The sequence below is a fragment of the Colius striatus genome, chromosome 8, assembly GCF_028858725.1.
Source record: "Colius striatus isolate bColStr4 chromosome 8, bColStr4.1.hap1, whole genome shotgun sequence".
Classification (NCBI taxonomy): Eukaryota; Metazoa; Chordata; class Aves; order Coliiformes; family Coliidae; genus Colius; species Colius striatus.
This window is the reverse complement of record NC_084766.1, coordinates 36,013,537-36,037,044: the sequence shown is the minus strand read 5'-3', so window position 1 is coordinate 36,037,044 and position 23,508 is coordinate 36,013,537. Positions and strand designations below refer to the sequence as shown.

The 23,508-nt window shown below is 42.2% G+C and overlaps 1 protein-coding gene across 1 annotated transcript; it reads right to left on the bottom strand.

Moving 5' to 3' along the window:
• Window positions 1–548: 548 nt before the first annotated feature.
• Window positions 549–22,656, bottom strand: EDRF1 (erythroid differentiation regulatory factor 1). The gene is made up of 25 exons (XM_062001615.1): window positions 22,462–22,656; window positions 21,370–21,578; window positions 19,865–19,931; window positions 18,858–18,983; window positions 18,227–18,351; window positions 17,608–17,767; window positions 16,356–16,457; window positions 15,937–16,058; window positions 14,877–14,988; window positions 14,048–14,195; window positions 13,865–13,973; window positions 13,619–13,730; window positions 12,558–12,818; window positions 11,113–11,184; window positions 10,864–11,014; window positions 8,499–8,687; window positions 7,282–7,482; window positions 6,688–6,906; window positions 5,430–5,653; window positions 4,871–5,029; window positions 4,432–4,581; window positions 3,619–3,772; window positions 3,298–3,413; window positions 2,488–2,651; window positions 549–1,286 (listed from the first exon to the last, which is right to left on the bottom strand). The coding sequence occupies exons 1-25, from the start codon at window positions 22,525–22,527 to the stop codon at window positions 1,115–1,117; spliced, it is 3,690 nt and encodes a 1,229-aa protein (XP_061857599.1). The 5' UTR covers window positions 22,528–22,656; the 3' UTR covers window positions 549–1,114.
• Between the last annotated feature and the right edge of the window lie 852 nt (window positions 22,657–23,508).

Here is a 23,508-nt window from a genome sequence, read left to right as displayed (position 1 = left end):
CTGTTAATATCAACTGAAGCAATTCCTAACTGTGGCCATGGATTCCCCAGTCAGACAGGGCACAAGACAACCAGCATTTCGCATTTCATAAAGTGGTTCAGTTTCTAGAGGTGAAATAGTAAGCTTGAGATTCTAATTGCTGGGAGACAGCAGTGAACAAGAGGAGGAATCCTTTCACTGTTGAAGATGATGCTGCTGGGTCCCAGAGTCACAGCAGTACCAGGCAGCCGCTGTAGAATGGAGGGGACACAGCCCCATGAGCAGTGTCACAGCCACTGCTGACTTTGCATTCAGATGGAGCCTGGGCTGGTAGCCTTGAACCCTTCACCTCTTCATTCAAAAGCCCATCCATGGCCCAGGGAGGAGGCAGAAGGCTGGTCAGGGCCCCAGCAGAATCACTCACCTTTCCCATGGGCTGAAGCTGACAGCAGTGAGAAGCTTTGTGTAAGCTCCTGCCTTGGGGGAGATGAGGGTCCAACAGTCACAACCCATGAACACAGGACAACCGGTTTATATTTAATAAATAAATTTTTACTTAAAAATATGCTCTCATTTATTCACAGTTTCAAGTCTGAAAAAGATAACACTATTCTGGGTGAATTCAAACACTCACTTGCTGGGGCAGAGGAGGCCCCAGGCCGTGGTGGCCAACACCTGCCAGTCTGGCAGCAGAGCTGGAAAGGCACATGGCTTTGTGCAGAGCTGGAGCTGTGTGGTACACGGTTGTGTGTCCACAGGCTCCAGAGAAAGTTCCTTGTGCAACCTCAGTTCAGGGTGCCAGCTGAAGTGTTGAGGGCAGCCTGACTTGCAGAGCCCATCTCATTAACTACCCAAGCAGAGCAATGGGGAGGTGGCATTTTTCTGAAAGGCATTTCCATCACTGCAGAGCCCATTTCCTGAAAGAGACCTGTGAGTTTCTCTTATGTGGAAAGTTGTTCTGTTTCTACTCAGAAGCCTGAACACCCAACCTCTGAGGCCCCTGGGCTAACAGGACCCCCTGCTCCTTCCCAGGCGTGCAGTGTGGTGATGAGACCATCTCAGTGCCCTTCAATGAGCAGAAACAGCCCCTGGGGACAGACACCACTGACCTCAGGCAGTGCAGGGCCCTGCTCCCTCAGGCTGTTCCTCCATGTGAGGCTGGGAGAGCCTGGGCCAGCTGCTCCAGCAGACTGGCCATCAGCTCCACTCGCTGGGCCAGGGGCACGCCTTTGTTAGCGGTGGCACGCAGCAGCAGGGAGTACACGTGCTTGTTGGTTTGAAGAACGGCTTCTTCCTCATTAATACCTCTGGAAAGAAAGCAGATAGTACAAACCATTAACCTGACCACAGGATCTTCTTGTGCAAGTTGTCAAAACAACTGTGAAGTGAGAACATCAATGACTATCCCTGCAAAATCCCCAAGGTGAGTCTCCTCCTGCCCTTCCCACCACATCACAGGGCTGCAGCCAGCACCGCTCTCTGTCCTGACAGAAGGAGAAGCTGCTCCAGTTTTTATTCCTCTCCTGTGTGGTCATTTTATTAACTTGTAATCCCAAGTCACACCACAAAGCCTCTGAATCCAGGGCTCTCGGCCAAAGCCCTGCACTTCTAAGTCAGCCTCTAAGGCAGGATCTGGCCACATGCAGACTCCTGAGCTCTGTGGCTGTTACTGGGGCGACTCCTGGTCACACACCAGTTGTGCTGTCACCCTCTGCTTCACACCTTCTGATTGCCACCTTGTGGAAGCACCCAACAGGCTGCCTCCTTGTCTCAGGATTTCCTTTTGACCCCTCTTTGCTATCAGCACCCAATTTACTGTGCAGAACAAATTCATTTCAGTTGCCTTTTAGCACAACAGCACTTGCAGCAGCACTGCTTCCACCTGAAAAGCTATCAACAACCTCCCAAGAACTCTCTAGAACTACAGATAAGAACTAATGACAGTTTCATAAACTAACTCTGAGGATTTTAAAGGTCTTTTCCAACTGAAACAATTCTGTAGAACATTAGAAATGGCAATAGTACATGGCTGTAGCTTCTGCCACCAAACACATTTGCTGCTGAGGGAATAGAAAGTATCTTCTGGTTCCCCAAAGCAATTCCCCACACATTCAAGTGACACCCCCAGAAGCAACAGTGCACTGCCACACCTAATCCCACCAACACACCCAGGAGAAGCCACACTTGTTCTGAATCCAAGGGCAAGGCAGAATGTTTCTTCAGTGCCCTCCACTGGGCTTGAGAAGATTCTTTTAAGACTTTTCTATTTACAGCATTATTGCTGTGCCTGCTTGCTGAACTAGCCTGCCTCTCAACTATATGCAAAGCCACAGACAACATGCACAATACAGATAATGAAGGGGTATCTCAGCTCATGCTCCATACAGAAGAGTCACCTTCACAAAGAAAAACAAGAATCCCACTTCCTTGCGCACTCAAGAGTGCACAGTTGGATGGATTTATGAGTGAGAATCACATCTACAACACCCTCACCAAGGTTCCACTTACCCAATTTTTTTCTTGGTTGAAGTTAACAATTTAATGGACTGGAGGAGGAGGAATGACATTCTGGATTCAAAAATACTAAGCAGCTTCAATACTTCCTCTTTGTTGAGCCCAGGGGAGGATTCATTAGGTGACACATTCTCAGCATGACTGTTCTCCTTGCTTATCTAGGAGAGGAGAAACCCAACCCCTTGTCACTCACTCACTCACCTCCAGCAACACAGGGCAGTTGCCCAGGGGCAGAGCCACCCACGCTGTACCAATCTACTGGAGTATTTAGTTAGAAAAGTAACAGCAAAACAGGGACTTGGCTACTCCATCTGTTGCTCAAATTACCAGCAAGGGATGAACACTCATCAGCACATCTTGCACTTACTCATTTAAGCATCAAGAACCTGTTAACACCAGCTACACACAACCTTCCACATTTTAATAGTTCAGTATCAAATCTACTATATTGTGAGGATGATCATTTATGCCATATACACACACAAGTTCTCAAGATGACTTTTAAGGGCTAACACACAGTTGCACAGAGCCCCACACCCTAAGTCAGTCAGTAACCACTCATATGGAAACATCTTTTACCCCATCTCCAGATTAAAGGTTTATTCCTTTTGGGTTTTTTAATCCACTTCAACTTAAAAGGCCAGAAGGTCACTGAAACAGGTTCAAACCCCATCCACTCTGCTTAAGCAGCCAGACAGCCCTACAGAAAAGCAACCAAGGAGTATCTGAACTGACAAATGACCTATTATACCTGGATGCAAGTAGTAAAACAGGGCAGATAATCCCACCACTTCTTCCTCTTACCTGCTCACTTTCTGCCATGAGCTCCTTTCTGATGAGCTGGAATGCACCCTTGGTTTTCACCATTATATCTAGGGCCCCAAACAAAGTCTTTAGTTTCCCAGCACTGCTGTTCTGACCTAAAAATAAAAAGGTAAAAGAGACAGATGGGTCATATCACTCATTGTACTTTTTCTTCCTGTCAAGGACTTCAAGAGTTCTCTTCTCTCTGGAGGAAGGTTCTATTCTGTGAAGCAGGTAACTTTGTATACAAGAGCAGGAAGAATCTAAAAGTGAAATTTAACAGGTAAAGATAGTTTGGAAAGCAATTGCAGGAAGACTTACTGGCCATCTGGAATTCTGCAAAGGCCACTCTCTCCAGCTGCACACGGAGCAGCTCACAGGGTGCATCCTTCAGCAGCTGGAACAGTCGCACTGCTTTACTGTAATGCAGATCAGCAAGCACACGGTGTTGTTTCCTCAGGTGTTCATCCCCAACCTGCACTCAGAGGAGGGTACACAGTAAATCCCACAGTTTGTATGCTCGTGAGGTAACTTAATGAATAGCAGCTTGTGGACCCAACTACAAGAACTCCCCAACCACCATTCCCCAGATCATAATGAGTTCATCTAGAGGTCTGTGTGTTTATAGAACACATCACCAGCCTCCCATCTTTGAAGCTTCTGTAATCTCATAGCTAGTGCTAACATCCCCACCAACTAGGAACAAGTTAAATCATAAAGAATACTACTTTGGAAAAAAAAAATCAGAAGGCAACATGCAACTGTACACTAAGGCTTTAATGAATGAAACAATGTTGTGCAGAAGGCTGCCTGCCTAAGTGTCAGAAGAGTGGCTTGGGTGCAAAAACCAAGCCAAAGAAAGTATTTTTCATCAATGGCTTCTGAGAGCACAGAACTACTGAGAAGAGGCAGAATGGCAAAGCTCAACACACTCCATAAAGGAGAAACTGCTCTTCAAGGCAACATTGTATTTCACAGGGATTTGGAGATAAACCACATCATATTTCTTTGGTTAAATCATTTCAAGAAACGACACCCCAACAAGAGGTAGAGGGGTACATTCCAATCTCTGCACACATGGGACATGCTCAGTATGGAACCTGCACAGAAGCCCAAACTAGTCTGTACCAATACCTGGTTTCTCAGGCAACTGTGGTACATTGAAGCCAGCCTGTGGTGGATGGTTGCAGCCCGATACTGGCACAGAGGCTGTCGTGCAGACACTGTATCAACATCACAGTATTTCAAGGACTTCATCATGGCTTCACTAACTTCCTTCTCTATCTACAAAACAAACCAAAACGATCTAGTGTGATTACTTTGAGACTGGAACACCATTAAGTGCATGGGTAAGGGTTGAATCTCTATTTGCAGCACTTTTTTCCCCCATTGAGCAAAACCTTAAAAACACAAGTGACTAAACAGCTGATGATTTGCAAGAACTGCCTCACAAAAATTCCTCAGTCTGATGAAGGTTTACAAGTGATCCCCACACCAATTTTGCTCACTGTTTAGCTTTTCAGGAAGACAACAGCCTGTTTTACCAGATGTTGTCACAAGTGCTCTTTTTTACCTGCTCCTGAGCCTTCCGAGACAGCGGAGCATAGTCCTGCTGCAGAGTTGCCATGGTGAAATAGGTGGTAGAGAGCTCCCAGTTGACAGAATCCCAGACAGCTGGATGCACATCCCTCTTACCCAGCGACCGCAGGGCCTTCAGGTAGTAGTCAATAGCCTACACATTGTAAGCCAACACACACACACTTAGTTACTGCTTAAGTCCCTTACAAATAGAAATTAACTCCCTGTTACTCATTCTCAAAGCAGCATTCCCAGCAGTCTTGTGCAGTATTTTCCTTACACTTGCTTTGGTCATGATGTTAATCCTGACCACAGATTTTTATCTCCCTGGTGCATGGTTATTGCAATGTGTTAAACATCCAGATCTGAACATGGCTGCATTTTATGTATCAGAGCAGTGAAATCAAACCTCAGCAATTATCCTGAAGCCTATACACTGAGGATTAGGGTAACATGAAAGCAGAAGAGGTACCCAAAGTCATTACAGCCACATTTACAGATATTTACAATTGGTATTTACAAATATTCCACAGCAAAAGGCAATTAGATGTTACCTTATTATAATAAAGGGCCTCTTCTGGGGAAAACTCCCTTTTGAAGTCACCTTCAGCTGCACAGTGTGCTTGAGCACAAATTCGCATCAGTCTCCCCGTGTTGCACAGCAGAAGAGCAGCATTGGTGGCATCATCAATTGACTCAAAGTTCTGAATCCCTTCCTCAAAGCAAGAGAAGCTTTTCTTCCATAGCTGCTGCTCTGTCACCGATACGTTTTTACTCACTAGGGTTAAGACACAAGGCTTAGCATCTCATTCAAATCCTTGAAAGATACTGAACAAACATTTCCACTGTATCATCTTTAATCTTATGACTTTTTAATGGGTGGCAAATAATTCTGAACACCCAATTCATGACAACACTTCTAGTAAAACTTCAAATGTATGAAAACCTTATTATCTGAAGTGCACTGTTACACATACTTTCAAAAGGCTGTGATAGTGTGGTACACAAAATCCAGGGGAAATTAACAGAAGAAAACACAGACTTCCACCCCCACAATACCCAGGGTATTGTAATTACTTCTATGAACTTAAAGGATGAAACAAGTAAAGAGTGACTTTCAGAGACAAGGGAAATTCACTATTTGGATTTGACTTCAGCTAAACAGTTCTGCAAAAGCAGAGATTATGAAAAATTGCAATCTTTACAATGAGCCACTGGCATCCAGTTTTTCTGTAACTCTTCCTTGCAGACAAGACATCAATGGTTTTGCTTTCAAGAAACTAAGGCCCACCAAACACCCTACAAGGAAGCTCAGGAGGTTTTAGGCAACCTCCATTTCCTCATAAAAGAAAAAAACCACCCAAAGATAAAGCAAATGCTCCAGAGTTTGATTTACCAGAAAATTTGTAGACTGACTTCACTGAAACTCTTCTTATGTTTAATTTTATGCTTCTTCGTGATGGGCTACGCTAAACACATCAAGAACACAATGTGCCCTCCCTTCTACAACCAAGTTGGTTTAAGCTTCCACCATGTTTGAGGATATTCTACATATTTTAGAAGAATTTCTCCAAAACTCTGGATTCCACCATTCAGTTTAGGCTCAGTTAAGTACAAGGGACAAACTACAGTAATCTATTGTAAATAGATATCTATAATGAACAATGAAGTTGCATATCATCTGTTACAGAAGAATATTTGCTAGGAACTTCTTCAAATGTTGGCTTTATCAGAAACACTCAAGACTTCCATTAGTGAACACCATTATTGCAGCTCCATGAAATACTGACAAAGGGAAAAAAGAATACTTGCCCACTCTCTCTGTCTGCACTGCAGCAGCCTGGTTCATGTAAAAGACTCCAATCTCGTTCCTGATATTACCCATCCTCTTTATGACCTGGATATGCTGCTCTGGGTTTTGATTTTTTAAGTTACTGAAAAGTAAAATTTCATAAGCTGCCTCATAACATTTACAGCTGACAGAGAGTTGGCATTCCAAGTCTGTAGACAAGTCTGTGGCCCAGGCAAACACTAGAAAAAGCAAAACAGAACAATGCAAAGCCTCATGTCAAACAGTATTTCCAGACAAGCTTCAATCTGTGGTACCCTAGGAGATGCCCCACAAGATGACCAAGCGTAGGACGCACGTCAGAACAATCCCACAGTTTCTACAGGTAAGCAAGATTTACCCATTACTTAAACAATTGCTGTCTTCAGTGATTTTACAGCTTCAAGCATGTCATATAGTATCTTGGCAAGCTCCTTATGTATGGCAGGCACAATGAGCTTTCTCTGAAGGAAGCAGAACTGAAGTGTAATAAGCTTTCCTCCAGAAACGTTGCTAGGGGATGGCTCCTGTCTGCCACATAAGCGAGCCATGGCTGTGATTTTGTATCGCTATCGTACCTTGGCACCTGGACTCTCTGTGAAGACTGTGCAGTATTTCCTGATCTTCTTTAGTCTGGTAATTATATTCTTCAAGATATGCTGCTCTGTTGTTTGCATTTTGAGCAAGCATTAGCTGTATGTCTCCACAAAGGGTTAAACACTGGCAGAGGAATCCCAACACCTCAGGGAGCATGCTGGCACAGAGGCAGCAGTAGGTATCTGTGAGGAAAAAACACCAATCCCATGTGTGAGGGAGGGAGGAAGAAAAGAATTAAATGTCAAGAGGTTTGACACAGACTGACAATATAATTGGTTCTCATGTTACCTGTCACACACACTCTGTGCAGACAACACATGTTCTAAGAAGAACTAACCTATATCAAAACTGTAGTTGCTCTACACAGCTGACAGTTTCAAAAGAGCAATTATGTCATCCAAGGTGAGCAGTGAATCTGCTAATTTCAAATACCAACCTTAGATTTGACTAATGGGAAACTGACTTTCTACAGATTAACTCAAATAAGATATAGCCTGAGAAATTCACTTCTAAAAGGTACACTTTGTACTCAACTCTCAAGCTTTTAAGAGGCTGAAAGCTGAAGAATGCTTTGAGTTATAGATAAGCATATTGATGCTTTCTGTGAAGATCAAGTCTTCTTGCTTTATATGCCACCTCACACTCTACAAATATGGAAGCAAAACAGCAGCAAACCAGTATTAAGCTAATGGCATTTTCCAATTAGTTCCTCATTATGGTAGTCATATGCTAAACAGCCTCATTTTACCTCCTGAAGATGTATTTAGAGGAGTATCCAAGTCAGCTGATAAGCAAATTGGGTATTTCTGAGAGTCGGGAACATTTAAATGAAATGGGAATCACCAAGCCTTTCCAGGGAAAACAAAAATCTGCCTGCAGTGATGGCACTTAAACCACAGAATACTGTCTTGATCTTGGCACTGAGGCTGAGTCTCCCAACCACAACTGCTCTGAAGCTCCAAATCTGCTTTCCTAGTTTGTCAAAATGGGAGCACCTTTCTCCCTGACAGCAGCAGAAGCAGTTCTTGCTACAGAGGTCCCTCCTGAATAATGAGCTAGACAGTTTAACTAAACACATGGTTGGCAGACTTGTCACTGCACAATACTAGGATTAATCCTACACACAGAGATGTACTGGATATTGTGGAAGGCAGAGATAGGCAGTGGCACAGGTGGCAAATCCATTCCAACAACTTACCATGGCACTGTAAAGCCAACTTGATGTACCGTAGTGCTCTCCCATATTTTTGCAGAACCATAGCAGCATCAGACAGGACATAATAAGCCTTTGAAGATTTCAGAATGAGTTGGAGCTTCATTTTATACTGCCAGGATCCAGGAATCATTCCTGACTGACTGGAATGCTTACCCTTCTGAAACGAGCCCACTGCAACACAAACAGAACCTCGTCAGTGAATCTCACCTCTGGAACACACACCAGAGGTCAGACACAGTTTAATCAGTGTACAGGCGGAATGCAAAGTGCCTTCTTGCAGCTCTGCACAAGCCTAGGTACACCAACTCGGCTGTCAGCATGGACCCAACAACTGCAACTTTTCCATGTACTCTACCTGAGAGTGGGATGCTGAAATGCAGCGAGCACAGCGACAATGCAGCTAACATCTTAAGAACAGCTTTTGAAATACAGGTGCTGTTGCCAAGACTATTTCCTTAGGCATCAGTAGAAAACAAGACAGACACAGTTTGTCATGTTCTCCAACAAATCCTAAGCTCTCTTTCTGTATGAACAGCCTTAAAGTGAGAAAGCCTCCATTTGTGAGTCTAGTTTCCAGCACAGAAGGAACTGGATGACCTGATACTTCTCACAAGGAGAAACCAAGGTCTCGTGCCCATTCCAAGCCATCCTCAACAGAAGATGATGAAGGTTCCTTCTTTGATATTGCAGCAGTTATGGAACCACAGGAAGAACAGGCCACTGACTTCAGTTATACCAAAGGACAGAATTTTGTCCTGACAGTATCTGCACACAAAAATGAGTCTCTTACAGGTGGATCTACAAGACCTGACTTGCAAATCCACTATCTTCAACAAATTCTATGAGAACTACATGTTTATGTTCAGACAACGACAAATACAGTAACACCTCATGCAGGTAAAGACACAGAATGCAGAGATACTGTCTCTATGCAATGCTCAGGAGGTAGTTCTCTGAGAATCAAGAGCACTTCTCCTTTCTGTAGGTAAAGATACACATGTAGCAGCAAGCAATATAATTTGCATCAGAGGAAACAAACCAATCCACATACCAGCAAAACAAAAGCTTCTTCCTTATGTCTGTACTATTTTTCTCTAGGTTAAATTCAACCCTTATGACCTAAACAAGAAACACCTTTGCTACTTCACGGGATAACTCCAGCACAGCTCCAGAAATCAACTAAAGTTTGGGTTGAGCTGTGCAACACTTCTCTCTCATATCCTGCAGGAAACACTTGTTTCCAAACAGCAGAAGTCAACATGCAGGAGCTCTCCCTGCCAGCTGGCAAACAGCTGCAATGTGTCATCAGTTCCAAATTGTGAAGGCAAAAGCCTGGCTGCAGGAGAGCTGAAATAAGCACACTGTGCTTGCTGAGTTGACCTAGGTAAGATCTCTCTGTAGATCTTGGTGAAAAATAACCTCAGAGTCCATATTAACAGTACTGTCCTCAAAATATGCAAGCTCAACACAATGTAACTTTGATAGAGGTGTTCAAGTCTGTAGTCGTATATCTGATAAAACTAAGAAAGTATGCATACACCTCCAGGTCATTGACATTCAACAGACCAGCATGAAACTGGTAGACAGACAACACTTAAATGAGTAACTCGAAATTGAACTTGCCTCTTATTTGGAGATTTTTAAAGGGAGAAGGGAGGATAAGGGAAACAAAAGGAACTGCAAAAATATGCAAGACTTAATTGTTTCTCTGGGTTATGCTTACAGGGCTTCTTGCCCTGTAAAGAACTCTTAATGCTTTCAGAAGAGTCTTCCCTATATCCTTTTATGGTGCTCCAGAGAAAAGTAAAACAGACAGACTACAGTCTGAAACTTCTGGAATTTGAGTACATAAGCAAACTAAACATCCTTTATTTGCTGCTTCCTTCTGCAACTGCAGAGGTAGGAAAAAACAAAATCCTAGTTAACATTTTATATGCAATTAGCAGCAAGCATAATGTAGGAAAACACACCCACAAGTAAGTTATTCCTCAAAATTTTAACTCACTAATAAAAAAATGAAGATTGGTTTCAAAACAGCCCACACAGCTTCCAGTGCTCCACACACTAAACCTCAAAATACTAATCCCTTATGGAAGTCATCTGCAAGCCACATCTAAAAGGGTGCAGTAAAATTATGTGTTTACTAGTAAGAGATGCTTTGATATGCAAATGATCCCAAATGAGCTAGTCTTTTCATAGTTAAAAAGGAATAGACTGTTTTGCAATTTTTGGTATACTACCTCTGCTTATGCAATAGTGTAATTACAAGTACACTGCTTTTACAATCAAAGTAAAGTAGCAGCAGTTGGCACAGGAAAGGTCTTATTTGCACAACAGTGCAACTTACTTTTGTCTAAAAACAGTGCCATTTGCTTCTCCAGACACTCAGGACCACCACTGGTGGATTCATCTTCGTATTTCAGTGGGATCGGTGTGCTGGGGTCAGCTGCAGGAAGGTCACCCTCCTTTTTAACACTGCTGTCAACAGACTTCAAGCCCTGCAAGAAGAAATCATTTAGTTCACCTTGAAGACAATAGAGACATCAAGAATTGAGTACTAGGTGAAACACCATTAGAAAGTTGATGATAAACCTACCTCCAGGACATAGTTGAGCACTAGCCTGCAGCGCTCCTCAGTGCCGTGGCAGACAGGAAATGTACAGCTGGGCTTCATTGAGGGGGCAGCAGGGAAGGAATAAGAAGAGAATAAATATTTAACACATGAAATGTCAAAATTGTTGTCTGGAAGATGCAAATGAGAGATAGCATTAAGAAAACCTGTTAATAGAACATCTGAACTCTTAAGTTAGCAAGTGTCACCGTATTTCTCTCCTGAGCAATTTATGTACCTTGTCATCTACACTTGGGCTCTCCTGGTAATCCCAAAGCTAATGCAAAGAGAAGAGATGACTATTCTGAATCAGTAATTACAAAAGCATCCACAAATGGTCCCAATGCAGACCCAGGAAGATAAGTAGACTCACTACATAGAAACAATTTCCTCAGCCTATGTGTCAGTTACACTTTCATCACCTGTGAACTTTTCAATGTCTTGGGTTTTTTTGGAAGAGGAGATTTTTTATTTTCTCCTGAGAGAAAGCAGAAGGAGAAGAAAGGGGAAATTGAGTGCTTCTGCACCTATACAAGTGTTAGAAATTAGGGCAGTAATAACAGCTGTGGTTTTTCTGGATGTCTTGTTCTTTGCTACTCAGCACAGACATTAGAGAAAAGGTTTAGCTTTGACCAGTGAGAGTCATTTCATAATCCTACCCCTATACAGGACCAGCAAAACATCAGAAGTAAACTGCTATGAACAGTTTCTTTGCTGATCTTCCCAGTTTCTCAAAATATCTCTAAATATTCCTGTTTTCTTTCAATAATTATGCACAGAGAAGGCAGAAGTGTGATGAAGCACATCTACATCAATGAAGTTTCAGGAATCCTACAGTTATGCACCCAGCTGTCCCCTTGGAACACAACACATCCTTGTGCAGAGTAAAGCTCCAGCTCTAACTACAATTTCAAGGAAATCAAATTGCCATATTCTGGCCAGTTACCTCAAAGAGAAATCAAAGAGACAAATCAAAGACTAACTGTGTGGATATGAAGTAGCTGATGGTCCCAGAAAAAAAGAAAACCCAACACAAATGTTGATGTTGCTCCAGAAAAGAAACCTAAAAGTAAGATAATCTCAGTATCCACACACACTTACCCATGGCCTCAGTTGGCAATAATTTCCCAGCTGCTATCAGAGGAACAGTTTTTCTGTAGCCAGCTATGCAGAACCACACCATGAAGGACAGGTGCGAGATGGCAGGGGAAAAGCTACATTAAACCTGCTATGCTGTAGAACTCAAAAACCTCAGATTTTATGGGGAGCTCACAGAACTTTCTTCCCTACTGCCTCATGCTTCAGTTAACCTGAAGAGAAAACTAACAGGTACATAGATATTCAGGTAATTGAATTTCTATAGCAAACCTTGCTACTGAGTGAACTGAATCTCTGAAGAAAACCCTCAAAAATTCCCCAGCCTCACTTACACGTATTCGAGGAACTGACTTGTATTTTTCTGGTACTGATAACTCTCCGACAGATTTGATTATAGCCACAGCTTTATTGTCATCTGGGGGATCAGAACTGTTACTGTACGAGCCGTTTTCATCACTGTCTGGCATTTCTTCCTCTTCTTCACTATAACTTTCATCAGAGTTTCCATTTATAGGGAAGTCTGTACTGTCTTCTTTTTTAGGTTCATCCAACTGGAAGAGCTCTGATAACATGTAGTTGGCTGAAGCAATGATCTTTTCAAAGAAGAGAAAAAAAACCCAGAGATTTATTTTCAAGTCATTATTTTGAGAAGCAAACCCAATATAATTTGTTTTAGAGTAAGAAGTAAACAGCACATGCAAATAGATACTGGATAACCTGCAAATATAGCCTGTACACACATACACACACTATAAGACCACATGTTTGAGTACTAAACTTTTACCAGTATTTCACAAACAAATCACTAGAGATTGTAATACAGCCCCTGCAATCAAGCTTGCCCACTCTTGGCTTCACCTCCAATTAAAACTGGGAATATTGGCCTCCCAAGCCCAAGAGAGCTTTCTACCTCAGGCTTACTAGAAGACTGAACTCTCTCAGACAGCTCTCTCATTCCTATCACAAGGAATTCTGAGACAAGAGACAAGTCAAATCTGCAAAGAAGTTTAGATGAGATCTACTTCAAGACCAAAACAAACACACAGCACGTACAAATGCCTTACAGTGACCTGTTCTTGGGCACCTGGTCCTCAAATTGGAATGAACAATTTTATACTGAGTGCTTAAGTCCTACCTTAAATTACTGACTCTTGTGAAGCCCCACCATTATGCAAACACAAAGTAATAGCATTAAGGGTTGAACTTTTGAATTTAGGCACCTTAAGAAGGATCTGCCTGTCAAAAGACTTCCATTCAGACACATGCAGGGCTTCAGGCAAATGCAGAGTGAAGAGGGAAGAAAAAGTACCACACAAAATATTGTCAGGTGTATTACAATGACAGCATTTCTATTATATCTACACAAAGCTAAAAGAAAGCAAGTAATTCTTACTTGAGGATGTCTGCCATTGTCCAGTAACTTAAGACAATTAAGGAGCAATGTTCTGATAGTACCATAGTGTTTCTTGTTCTGGTTTTTCTTCAGCATCATATTGCAAGCAACTCTAGAAGAAAGTTGAGCAATATAGTAAAACTCTGGATGGTTTCTTTTTGCTAGAACAAAAAGCTTATACTAATGAAATGTACAGCTCAAACTTTATGATGCAAACTAAGGATTACAAATAGGATACAAACTTACTTGTATAGAAGAATTGCCACTGGCATTGTAAAAGGGTTTTGGTATTTGTCTTCTGTCTCTTCACAAAGGGTAGTTAGGTCATAAAGCTTTACTATATCACTCCCACTTGCTGCAAGGCAAGACCTTTCATTAATCAACATGACATTAATATAAATATTTTCAAATTGATCAAAAACTCCTTACCTTTAAATAACCAGTAAGTATGTCCTTCTTTGGTGCAGTTTGATTTCAGAAAAGACAAGATATTTTGAGCAATATCTTTTATCACTTTGGTAGAAAAATTGGAGTTTTCCAAATTTGGGATATCTTCAGTCTTGATCATTTCATATTTCTGCAAGGAACAGATGTTAAAACACAAGATTAGGAGAATTTTATGCTACCCACCTCCCCAAAATCTATACATCAATGTCTCTGTGAAATGCTGAAAGAAACAAAGAACACTATTGCAACAGAGCATTGTGATAAATTGAACTCATCTCTACGGTTTACTTTAAAGAAAACAGATCTTGACTACACTACTCAATACAAACTTTAAAGAGGATTCAATTCTGTGACAAACATGGTACATAGAGAACAAAAGGTGGTGAAGATGCAACACCTAACTATTATGTCAATGAAACCTAGCCTGCCTAGTAAGCAAGTGTATGCTACCAGGTACAACAGAAACTCAGATAGTATGTGATCTACTATAAGACAGTAAAAACAAGTAAGAGTTTAAATAGCACACATCTATGTTGGCACATAAACACCACAAACTTTAAGAGGCAAGTAAATGATGTATTTCTGCTGGTTTTTTTGGTTTTGCCTTCACTCCACATGAAGGGAAGGAGGAATCTTGCACAAAAGGGAGAAAAAAGAGAACACCTTATTTTTGGATGACTGTTACAAGTGTGCAGATGCTTCTGTAATATTTGCCAGAACAGTACGATTAGAAACAGATCTGTTACAACTGGAGCAACTTCAGATACTGAAGAAGAGATTAACTAGGCATAATGTGAAGAGTCAGACTTACCTGAACAATTCCATTAACATGAAAGCACATCACAAGCTCTGGTACATTGCATATTAAGTTGTCCAACCAATAGTCAATTCCTGTTAGCACATTTATTGGCTTGTTGTTATCCCTGAAACCAAAGATTTCTTGTGTTATTGAAGTCTTTATTTATTCTTCAGAAAATACTAAGGATGCTTACTCATTGGATTGAGACTTAAGACACCTGAGAGTGGATGGATACCGAAGTAATTACTTACAAATCGTTATAAAGGGGTAAACATTAAACAAAGCAGATGTACTGATCTCCAATGGAATACACTCACGTTCCCTCAGCAATTTTGAGTTTTTGCCCACACTTTCAGATGTCACACTATTACCAAGTTAGTAAGTACTTCAGGCATTCTAAAGGCGCAGCAGCACTAGCTGAAACTAATTATAGCATAAGCCTTCTATCACACCTTCCAAAATTCCTTGCAAAGCAGGGTACTGTTAACTCTTAGATGTGTCTTCACGATGACAAATACACCAAGCAAGTTTCAAGTTTTTGCTCACTCTTTTCTTACATATAGGCAGGAGCAGAAGGGCTGCTAATCAAGGGATTGACCTAAAGTATCCGTGAACTTACTGTTCAGACAGTCAGATTACTACAGTCACGAATTTTAAGTACTTGTGCTCAACAAGGAGTTATTGAAATTCAGAATCCCAGTGGGAGAAATATTAGTGCCCTCATTTATAAAAAGAGCAGTAGAGTGAAGTTAAGGAAAGATGTACAGAAGTCTTTTACACACCACAGTCAGGAAAGGCTGCAAGCTGCCAGTACTTGCAAATTAAGATAAAGTTACAAAGCCTGAAAAATCAGCAGAGCATTTCAAATCCCAGTGCAGGGGCACAGCACCAGGGCTGTTTCTGTTCTGCACTTTACAATGCAATCACCCTTTTCAGTCTGAGACATGATTTTTACTCTCGAAACTACACATAAAAATTAAAGAGTCAATTGAATAAGATGCAGGTAGCTAAACAGGAAGCAAAGCAACAAATCAGTCAAGGCTGGCACACATATCCGCACTTCAAAACTCACCTGAGACGCAAGCTCACTGCAGGGTATCTCCCACCTCCAAATATGGGCATATTTGATCCTACTAACATGTGGATATCCTCAAAGGTCCACAGGATATTACGAACAAAGTCATTTTTAAGGCCCTTCATTGAGGAAAAAAACAATGGTCCATAAATCACTAGTATAAAACTGGTTCTCTGTGACATTCTGTGGAATTATGAGAAAGTGAGAAGCAAAAGCAGCAAATAAAAGACAGCACAGGATGAACTACGCTACGCGTTCACGTTAACTTAAAAAGACCAAGACCACAGATGCCACAGAAGCTACTTCTACAGGGGACTGAAGTTTCTCTTCTCTCAGTTCCAATTCAGACCAAATTTTAAAATGTGTGATTAAATTGGAGGTTCAGTGTTTGAGCTCAAATTTCACATATAGCATACCTGACTGTTTTCCCCGTCATTGAACAAAGTAGTCAGGTTTTGTTCTTTGGGGGCTGAGGCCACATGCCCCACTACATATGAGGGTTCAAGAGGCACACTTCCCTGTGAAAAGCACACAGATAAGGAGTGATTCTGCTGCTGAGGTAACGTTAGGCCATTGGAGAAAACATCTGAACAAAGGCATGGAAGGGAAAAACCTTCACCTCTGGTATATTAATGTGTATTAAACTACAAAAAGCCTCTAGCCTGTGACTAAAAAGCTTCTTTTCTACAGCTAGTACCAGCACTTTATACTCTCAGAGGCATTGGAAAGAAATCACAAAGTTTTTATAGAAACTCTATTACCCCAGGGCCAGCAACTGCAATACAGCTTCTTAATGACAGTTTGCTGTATTGGGCAATAGCTGCTCAAGAAGGTAGAAGAGAGTAGTCCTTTTTCCAACATCTTTCAAGTACTGAAATATTTCTCCATTTTAGAACATTCCTACATACCACAGGCAGTTAGATTTCATGGACAGCATAGGTTAAAACCTTCATAAATTAACTGATGAGTCATTTGGCAATAGTGTGTAAGCATAACTGTAGCACCATTATGATATGAACGTAGATGGAATACAACAGACCTTTCAACTTCTCGAAAATTTAATCAATTCCTGTATTCCATTATTCAAAACCCAGAGAAACTTGCAGTTTTCATAAATGAGTTTAGCCACACACTGAAACCCTGGACTGAGGCCTCATACCAATCATAGTTGGTTGCATAATTACTATAAACATCTCCCCCTTCCACTTGTGTAATCTCACAGCAAGTTATTTGTAAATATTGCTTAACTGTTCTGCAAACATCCTCCTAGACCTGCATTTTCCTCTTTACCTAATACATTCAGGGCAACAACAGATTCACTTTAATGGCAGATCTAAAAAGTAAGGCCAGAGCCTCAGGCTTCCATACACACCTTCTGAATAACAGATTTTCCTACTTTTAGATAAAGTCATTGAAGACTACTCCTAGCCAAACATTTTGTCTCTAAAAAATGTATAGATAAATATGGGGGGTTTTCTTCTGTTGCTGTACTACTAAAGATATCTGAAATTTGGAGCTCTGAAACACTGGCACAAACCACAGAGGCTGCCATGGCCTTCTAATGCCTTAGTTAATTTCCTTCAGCAAAGAATACTGCAGCAGCACCTCTGAAAATCTTCCAGTATCTGCAAAAAATAAGGTGCCACTTAAAATATTATATACACTAACCTGGTTGGAGGCACCTGGGTCTTCAGACAATGAAGAGGGCATTTCAAAAGGAGCTGGCCAGGAGGCCCTTCCTGCATCATCACTCTCACCTGAAACAGGACCCTCCTGGTGCTCTTTTGAAGTGGAAGGAACAGGTTGGGCAGCTCCATCACCATTAATGCTGATAAAGTAATATACAAAATTTCCATTGACAATATGCAAACAGAATCCCTTTTAGAATCGTTACATTTGATGCACTGTTCTCAAAGAAGGACTGTGCCAATAAGCCAGAAGATCACAATACTGACAAGTTCCTCAAACTCTTACAATATCGCAGCAGGTGTCAAATTCTATTTTGCATATGGTGAGCTGTTCTTCCCTCAAACCAAATTTTCACAAAGAATACCAAGATATGCAGCTGATTAAGTCACGGTTTATTTTATACTTTATCTCTTTACTTTTAAATACCTTAGTTTCTGTCAGAAACACTTACATCTAGTTTCTTTATTTCATCCCCCAATTTACTCTAAGTCAGTAGATAATCAAGATGGATCATAATAGCATTTAAAATTGACTTCAAAACATTAAAACAAGCAAAAGCAAGAGGTACAGAATTCAAGATTTATGAAGACAAAGTTACCTGTAATACAAAAATTTAGACAGTATGGCCTTCTGGTACCAGTGTTCTTTACTCTTCTTTTTTCGTTGCCACTTCTGATCGATCAGCCTTTGATAAAACTCTTTCAGCCACGTCCAGTCTCCTGTCTGGGCAATATCATAAACACAAAATTAATATCAAGATGCATCTGAAAAGTAAACCAAGTGCCTTATTAACTTATGAATATTCATCCACAACAAAAAAAAAAAGAAGAAATACAAAACAAATTTACAGCTAAAGTTTTGAACCGGTCATTTGTTGAAAAGGTACCTTCTACACAAGTTATGTTCTTATTGGAAAGGTGATTTCATTAGAAAGTCAGATACACGGTAAGAGAATACACAGTAACAAGTAGTTATTAATAAAATTAATCAAAATAGCATAGCAATACTGAAGTAATTACAGAAAAAAATCTATAATACCATATGAACATCAGATGCAGTCTGTGGCTAAGCCAACTGCTGCAGAATAGCAGCATATGCTTCACGTAGACCTTCTGTACTCGCATGTGGTTCTCAGGAATTCTGATACATAAATGCTTTCCTGATTGCTACACTAGTCTTGACCTAATGCATTCTGACCATATGACATACTTAAAAACCAAAGGGTTAACCTGAGATGATCTCATGAAGAGTTCTTGAATATCCAGCTCATCCAACAAGAGTGTCCGCCCGATGCGATGTACCGCCATGCTCACGTGGGACTTGCTGTAAGGTATCTTCAGAAGTTTTTTAATGTTCTAGCAGAAAAAAAAAAGAAAACAGATATTATACTGCATTGTAAGACATCCTTAGGAAGCTTGTACACAAAGAATACACTACAAACACTGGAGAATCACAGGCAGGCAGATAGAACCTCACAGCACCAGTGATTTTAAGGCCATTCCACAAGAAGTTGCCCTTGTTGAGGCCAGAGAACACGAATGATGGTGATGAAGAGACCAAAAAGTCAGTACCAGGCATATACACAGCTTAAACATGATCTCTTTGGATCATCACAATCAGATATTGTCAAAAGTGACCAAAAAAAGAGAAAAAGAAGAGAAAGGTTTGGATTTTAAAAGTTTTATCATTCTCACAGGAATACCAAGACTTATCCAGATATCCAAAGGCATTCGGACAGGTACCCAAGTCTGAACAAGAATCTGCCAAACATCAACACTGAGACAGTAAGTGAGTATGTATGTTTCCCCTTCTCAGCAGTCTTCTACAGACAGTACCAGCACCAAAAAAGGTGGCAAAAATCAGAGCAAAGAAGATGGTTGAGGGGAGCTACCATTTCAGGATAAGAAGAAAAAACCAAAATAATCCTGAGAGTGGTTACTTTCATGTAAATGATTAATTTCAAACACACAACTACATTGCAAGACTGATGTGCTGCATTAACTGCATGTTTTATCTGAAGATTATTTGTAGAAATTATTTTATCTCTGTATTTCTTATTCTGTGATCACAGTCCATCAAATGCCAGAGCAAAAGCTAGGTGATCTTTTCTGTGTTTCACCAGGCAACCTTTACTTTTCCTCAAAGGGCAAGATGCTGACAGAAGTCATGACAGTATCTTAAAATAAGGATTATACAACATAAGAGTTTGAATCATGGAACTTGGAGTCCTACATACCTCTGAATCAGACACGACATCGACATCATTTCCAACCGAGTCAATGAAGTCATATGCCATCCCAAAGCTATTTAGAAAATATACCAAATTAAGACAAATGCAGCATGACAGTAAATATAGATTTTTTTTTTTCTCCATGGCTTATTAAATCTTTGAAAGTTTTTTCTTTATCAAAGAATCTAACTAAACATTACCACATGTAATGAGATCTAAAGTTAATCAACTAAATCATTCTGACATTCCACAAGTTTTCCAAAGATACTAATGGAAGTGCTCTGATCCAATTTCAAGACAGTCTAAAAGGTAGTTTAAATTCTTTTGAAATAAAGTACATTTGAATTGTTTAAAACAGCTATATGAAGTTAGTTGGAGTCTTTTTTCAACACCAAAAAAAGAGATTTCTCAAAGGGTTTCTTTATAAGGCATTAAGAATGTTAATTACTTTCATTTTAGCAACTTTCATTTCATTTTACTACTTCTTTATGTTTTCTAAGACTGGCCTTCATGTTTTAAAGACAGTGTCCTTGTATCTTCAACCACTCTCATTAAGACCTCTCTAAATGACAAAATATTTAAGTTAGAATATTCTAACCTACAGATTGTCCTTTAAAATTAAAACAGGCATTATTGTAGCCCAAACAAATACATGATGTGCAAGTGTCTGGAGTTACACTTTTGCTTTGTAATACTGACACTAGAGATTGAGAGATTAAACTGTCAGCATCCATTTGATAAATATAATTACTAAAATAACCTCAAGAAATTCAAAGCCCTTAGAAACACGTTAACTCTGCTCAAAAGTGTACAACTCCTACCACAGATTATGAAGATTTAAACACAGACCATTTGCAAACTGTTAAATTTCACAGACTAGCTGACTGAGCACAAATTTGCTTGTTCAGCACAGGATTTAAGCCTCCTGTTATAAACACTCTGAACTCAACTCATTCAACTATTTATTAAACACCTACATTGACAGTAACATTGCTTTTTGGTTTTGCCCCTTATTTTTCACCTGTGTTCACTCTCAGCATGACTATGATGTTTCTTTTACAATGAGTTAGCCCGTTCCAGTTTCTGAAGATCCTGATGAGCTATAAATTGGCTCCACAACTTTCAAGGGGAACTACATTTGTTCTATTTCCACTTGTTATCAAAAGCAGAATGGCTGACTGAACCAGTCAAGTCTGATTTTGACCAACGAACAACAGCCAACCAGAGAAGAAGGTGAAGTCAGTCTGATTGTCTCAGGAAAGGTGTCCACAGGCATTTAATAAAAAATAACAATCAACAGCAACACCAGCATCAAGTCACTTACAAAGCAGACACAATTCTAGCACACGCACAAGAACTAAGGATAAAAAAAGCACAGGCAGAATGGTTAAGAAACAGCAATAGCTAGTTGCTATGGTAAAGTCCCTACACTTCAAATTACAGAGGGTCCAAGTTCACTGTTAGAATTATTCCTAAAGGCCTGGAAAAAAATAGAGCCTGCTGTTATTTACCTTGAAAATGGTTTGCTCTTTTTGCTGTTGCCAAGAATGGTTGTACCTGCTGGTCCCAGCTTCGCACTTTCACGTAACCAGTTGGCAGGTGGAAGTTTCAAGTCTGTTTTCTCCTGAAGACGGGCAAATGCTGCTTGTGGTGGGGCAGAGGAGTATTTCACCACAGCACTGCTTTTCACTTCATTGCCTCCAAGAAACAACATCGAGCCCTGGTTTTCAAAAAGGAATTAGTCTCTCACTTATAAAGCAATAGCAATTAACTCTATCAGACTTGCTCTTCAATAAGCTCTTTTTAATGGTAAGCAACCAAAGCCCTGTCCTGCCTCCACTTACAACATTCTCCTGCATACACTCACAAGTATCTCAGTCATCCTGATTTCACCACTTGTGCCAAGTGTACGCTCCACTTTGTGAGTTATAAAGCTGAAATGCTATTAAGGTCAGCTCCCCACAGAACGTGAAGTTACTCTGAAAGGCCAGAACTAAAGTGTAACTACTGTAAACACCACAGAAGTTTGCAAAATGCTCATTAACAAATATAACTTCTACAGCAAAACACGTTTCTGCCTCAGTAAGCGAGCATTATGACTGTATTTCTTTCACAACACAGCAGAACATGCAGCTGTCACACTTGTGTTGAGAGCTCTGAATTAATACGTGTTAAGGGAAAGGCAGATCCGCCGACACACTTGTGTTAAAAGCTCTGAACCGATACATGTTAAGGGGAAAAAAAACAGATCCACAGGACACTATTTATGTAAATACAATGCAGCACACCGCACTTACGCGTAACAACTGAAACATTGCTTACAATTAATCATAATTAGTACGCTCCCTACTGTGCTCCAGCCCTCACAATAGCATTCCCTTACTGGCCAAACTGGAAGGAGGATCCACGCCTATGAGGCAACTTGAAACATTACTGTGGGCTGTGTTTACAGCCCCGCGGCCTCCCGCCCCTCCGCCTGCCCATCACCCGCCCCACACGGCGGGCTGAGGCGGGGGCTGCCCCTCCGGAGAGAGCTGCGGGCCAGCGCCTCAGCCGCGGGAACCCTCTCCGGATACGGCCGCGTCCCCTCGCGGAGCCGTTACCTGCTTGGGCTCCTCCGCGTCTGCCCTCGGAGGGGCAGCAGCGCCGGCAGCGCACAGCTCCTCCATTTTCCGCTCGCCTTCCGGCGCCGGGCGGGCTGGGGCGCGCCGGGGCTGGGGCGAGCCGAGGCGGGAGCGCTCCGTCGCGCGGCGGCTGGAGGCCGCCCTCAGCGCCCGCGGCCGGGGACGCGGCAACGGCCACGTCTCGCGCAGCTTCTCGGGAAGTCCCAGGAGGCGCCGGGGGCGGGAAGGGTGCGCTCTGGCCAATAGGAGAGCGCGGGAGGGCGGGGTCGTGAGGGGCGGAGTGGGCTCGTGAGGGGCGGAGTGAGGTCGTGAGGGGCGGAGCGGAGTCGTGAGGGGCGGAGTGGAGTAGTGAGGGGCGGAGTGGGGTCGTGAGGGGGGGAGTGGGATCGTGAGGGGCGGAGCGGGGTGAGGGGCGGAGTGGGATCGTGAGGGGCGGGGTGGAGTCGTGAGGGGCGGAGTGGAGTAGTGAGGGGCGGAGTGGGATCGTGAGGGGCGGAGTGGCGTCGTGAGGGGCGGAGCGGTGTAGTGAGGGGCGGAGTGGGATCGTGAGGGGCGGAGTGGAGTAGTGAGGGGCGGAGTGGAGTAGTGAGGGGCGGAGTGGCGTCGTGAGGGGCGGAGCGGTGTAGTGAGGGGCGGAGTGGGATCGTGAGGGGCGGAGTGGAGTAGTGAGGGGCGGAGCGGAGTAGTGAGGGGCGGAGCGGAGTAGTGAGGGGCGGAGCGGGGTCGTGAGGGGCGGAGTGAAGTAGCGAAGGGGCGGGTGGTAGCGAGGGGTGTGTCTGGGGTTGTTAGTTGGGGAGTGGCCGGTTTAGGTGCTTATTTGAGCTTCTTGAGCGGCTTCTCGCCCTCAGGGATGCTGAGCTGAAGCGGGGGGCTGTGATGGGGCAGCGCTATCGGCAGACAGGCAGGCCGCAGCGCTTCATACCAGCAGAGCGAGGTGCTGCGGTGTCCCAGGCACCTTGCTGTGTGTCGGGGAGCTGCTGAGCCTTTGGGGTCTGCTCATGGCTCCCGCTCCCAGGCCCAGCTGGC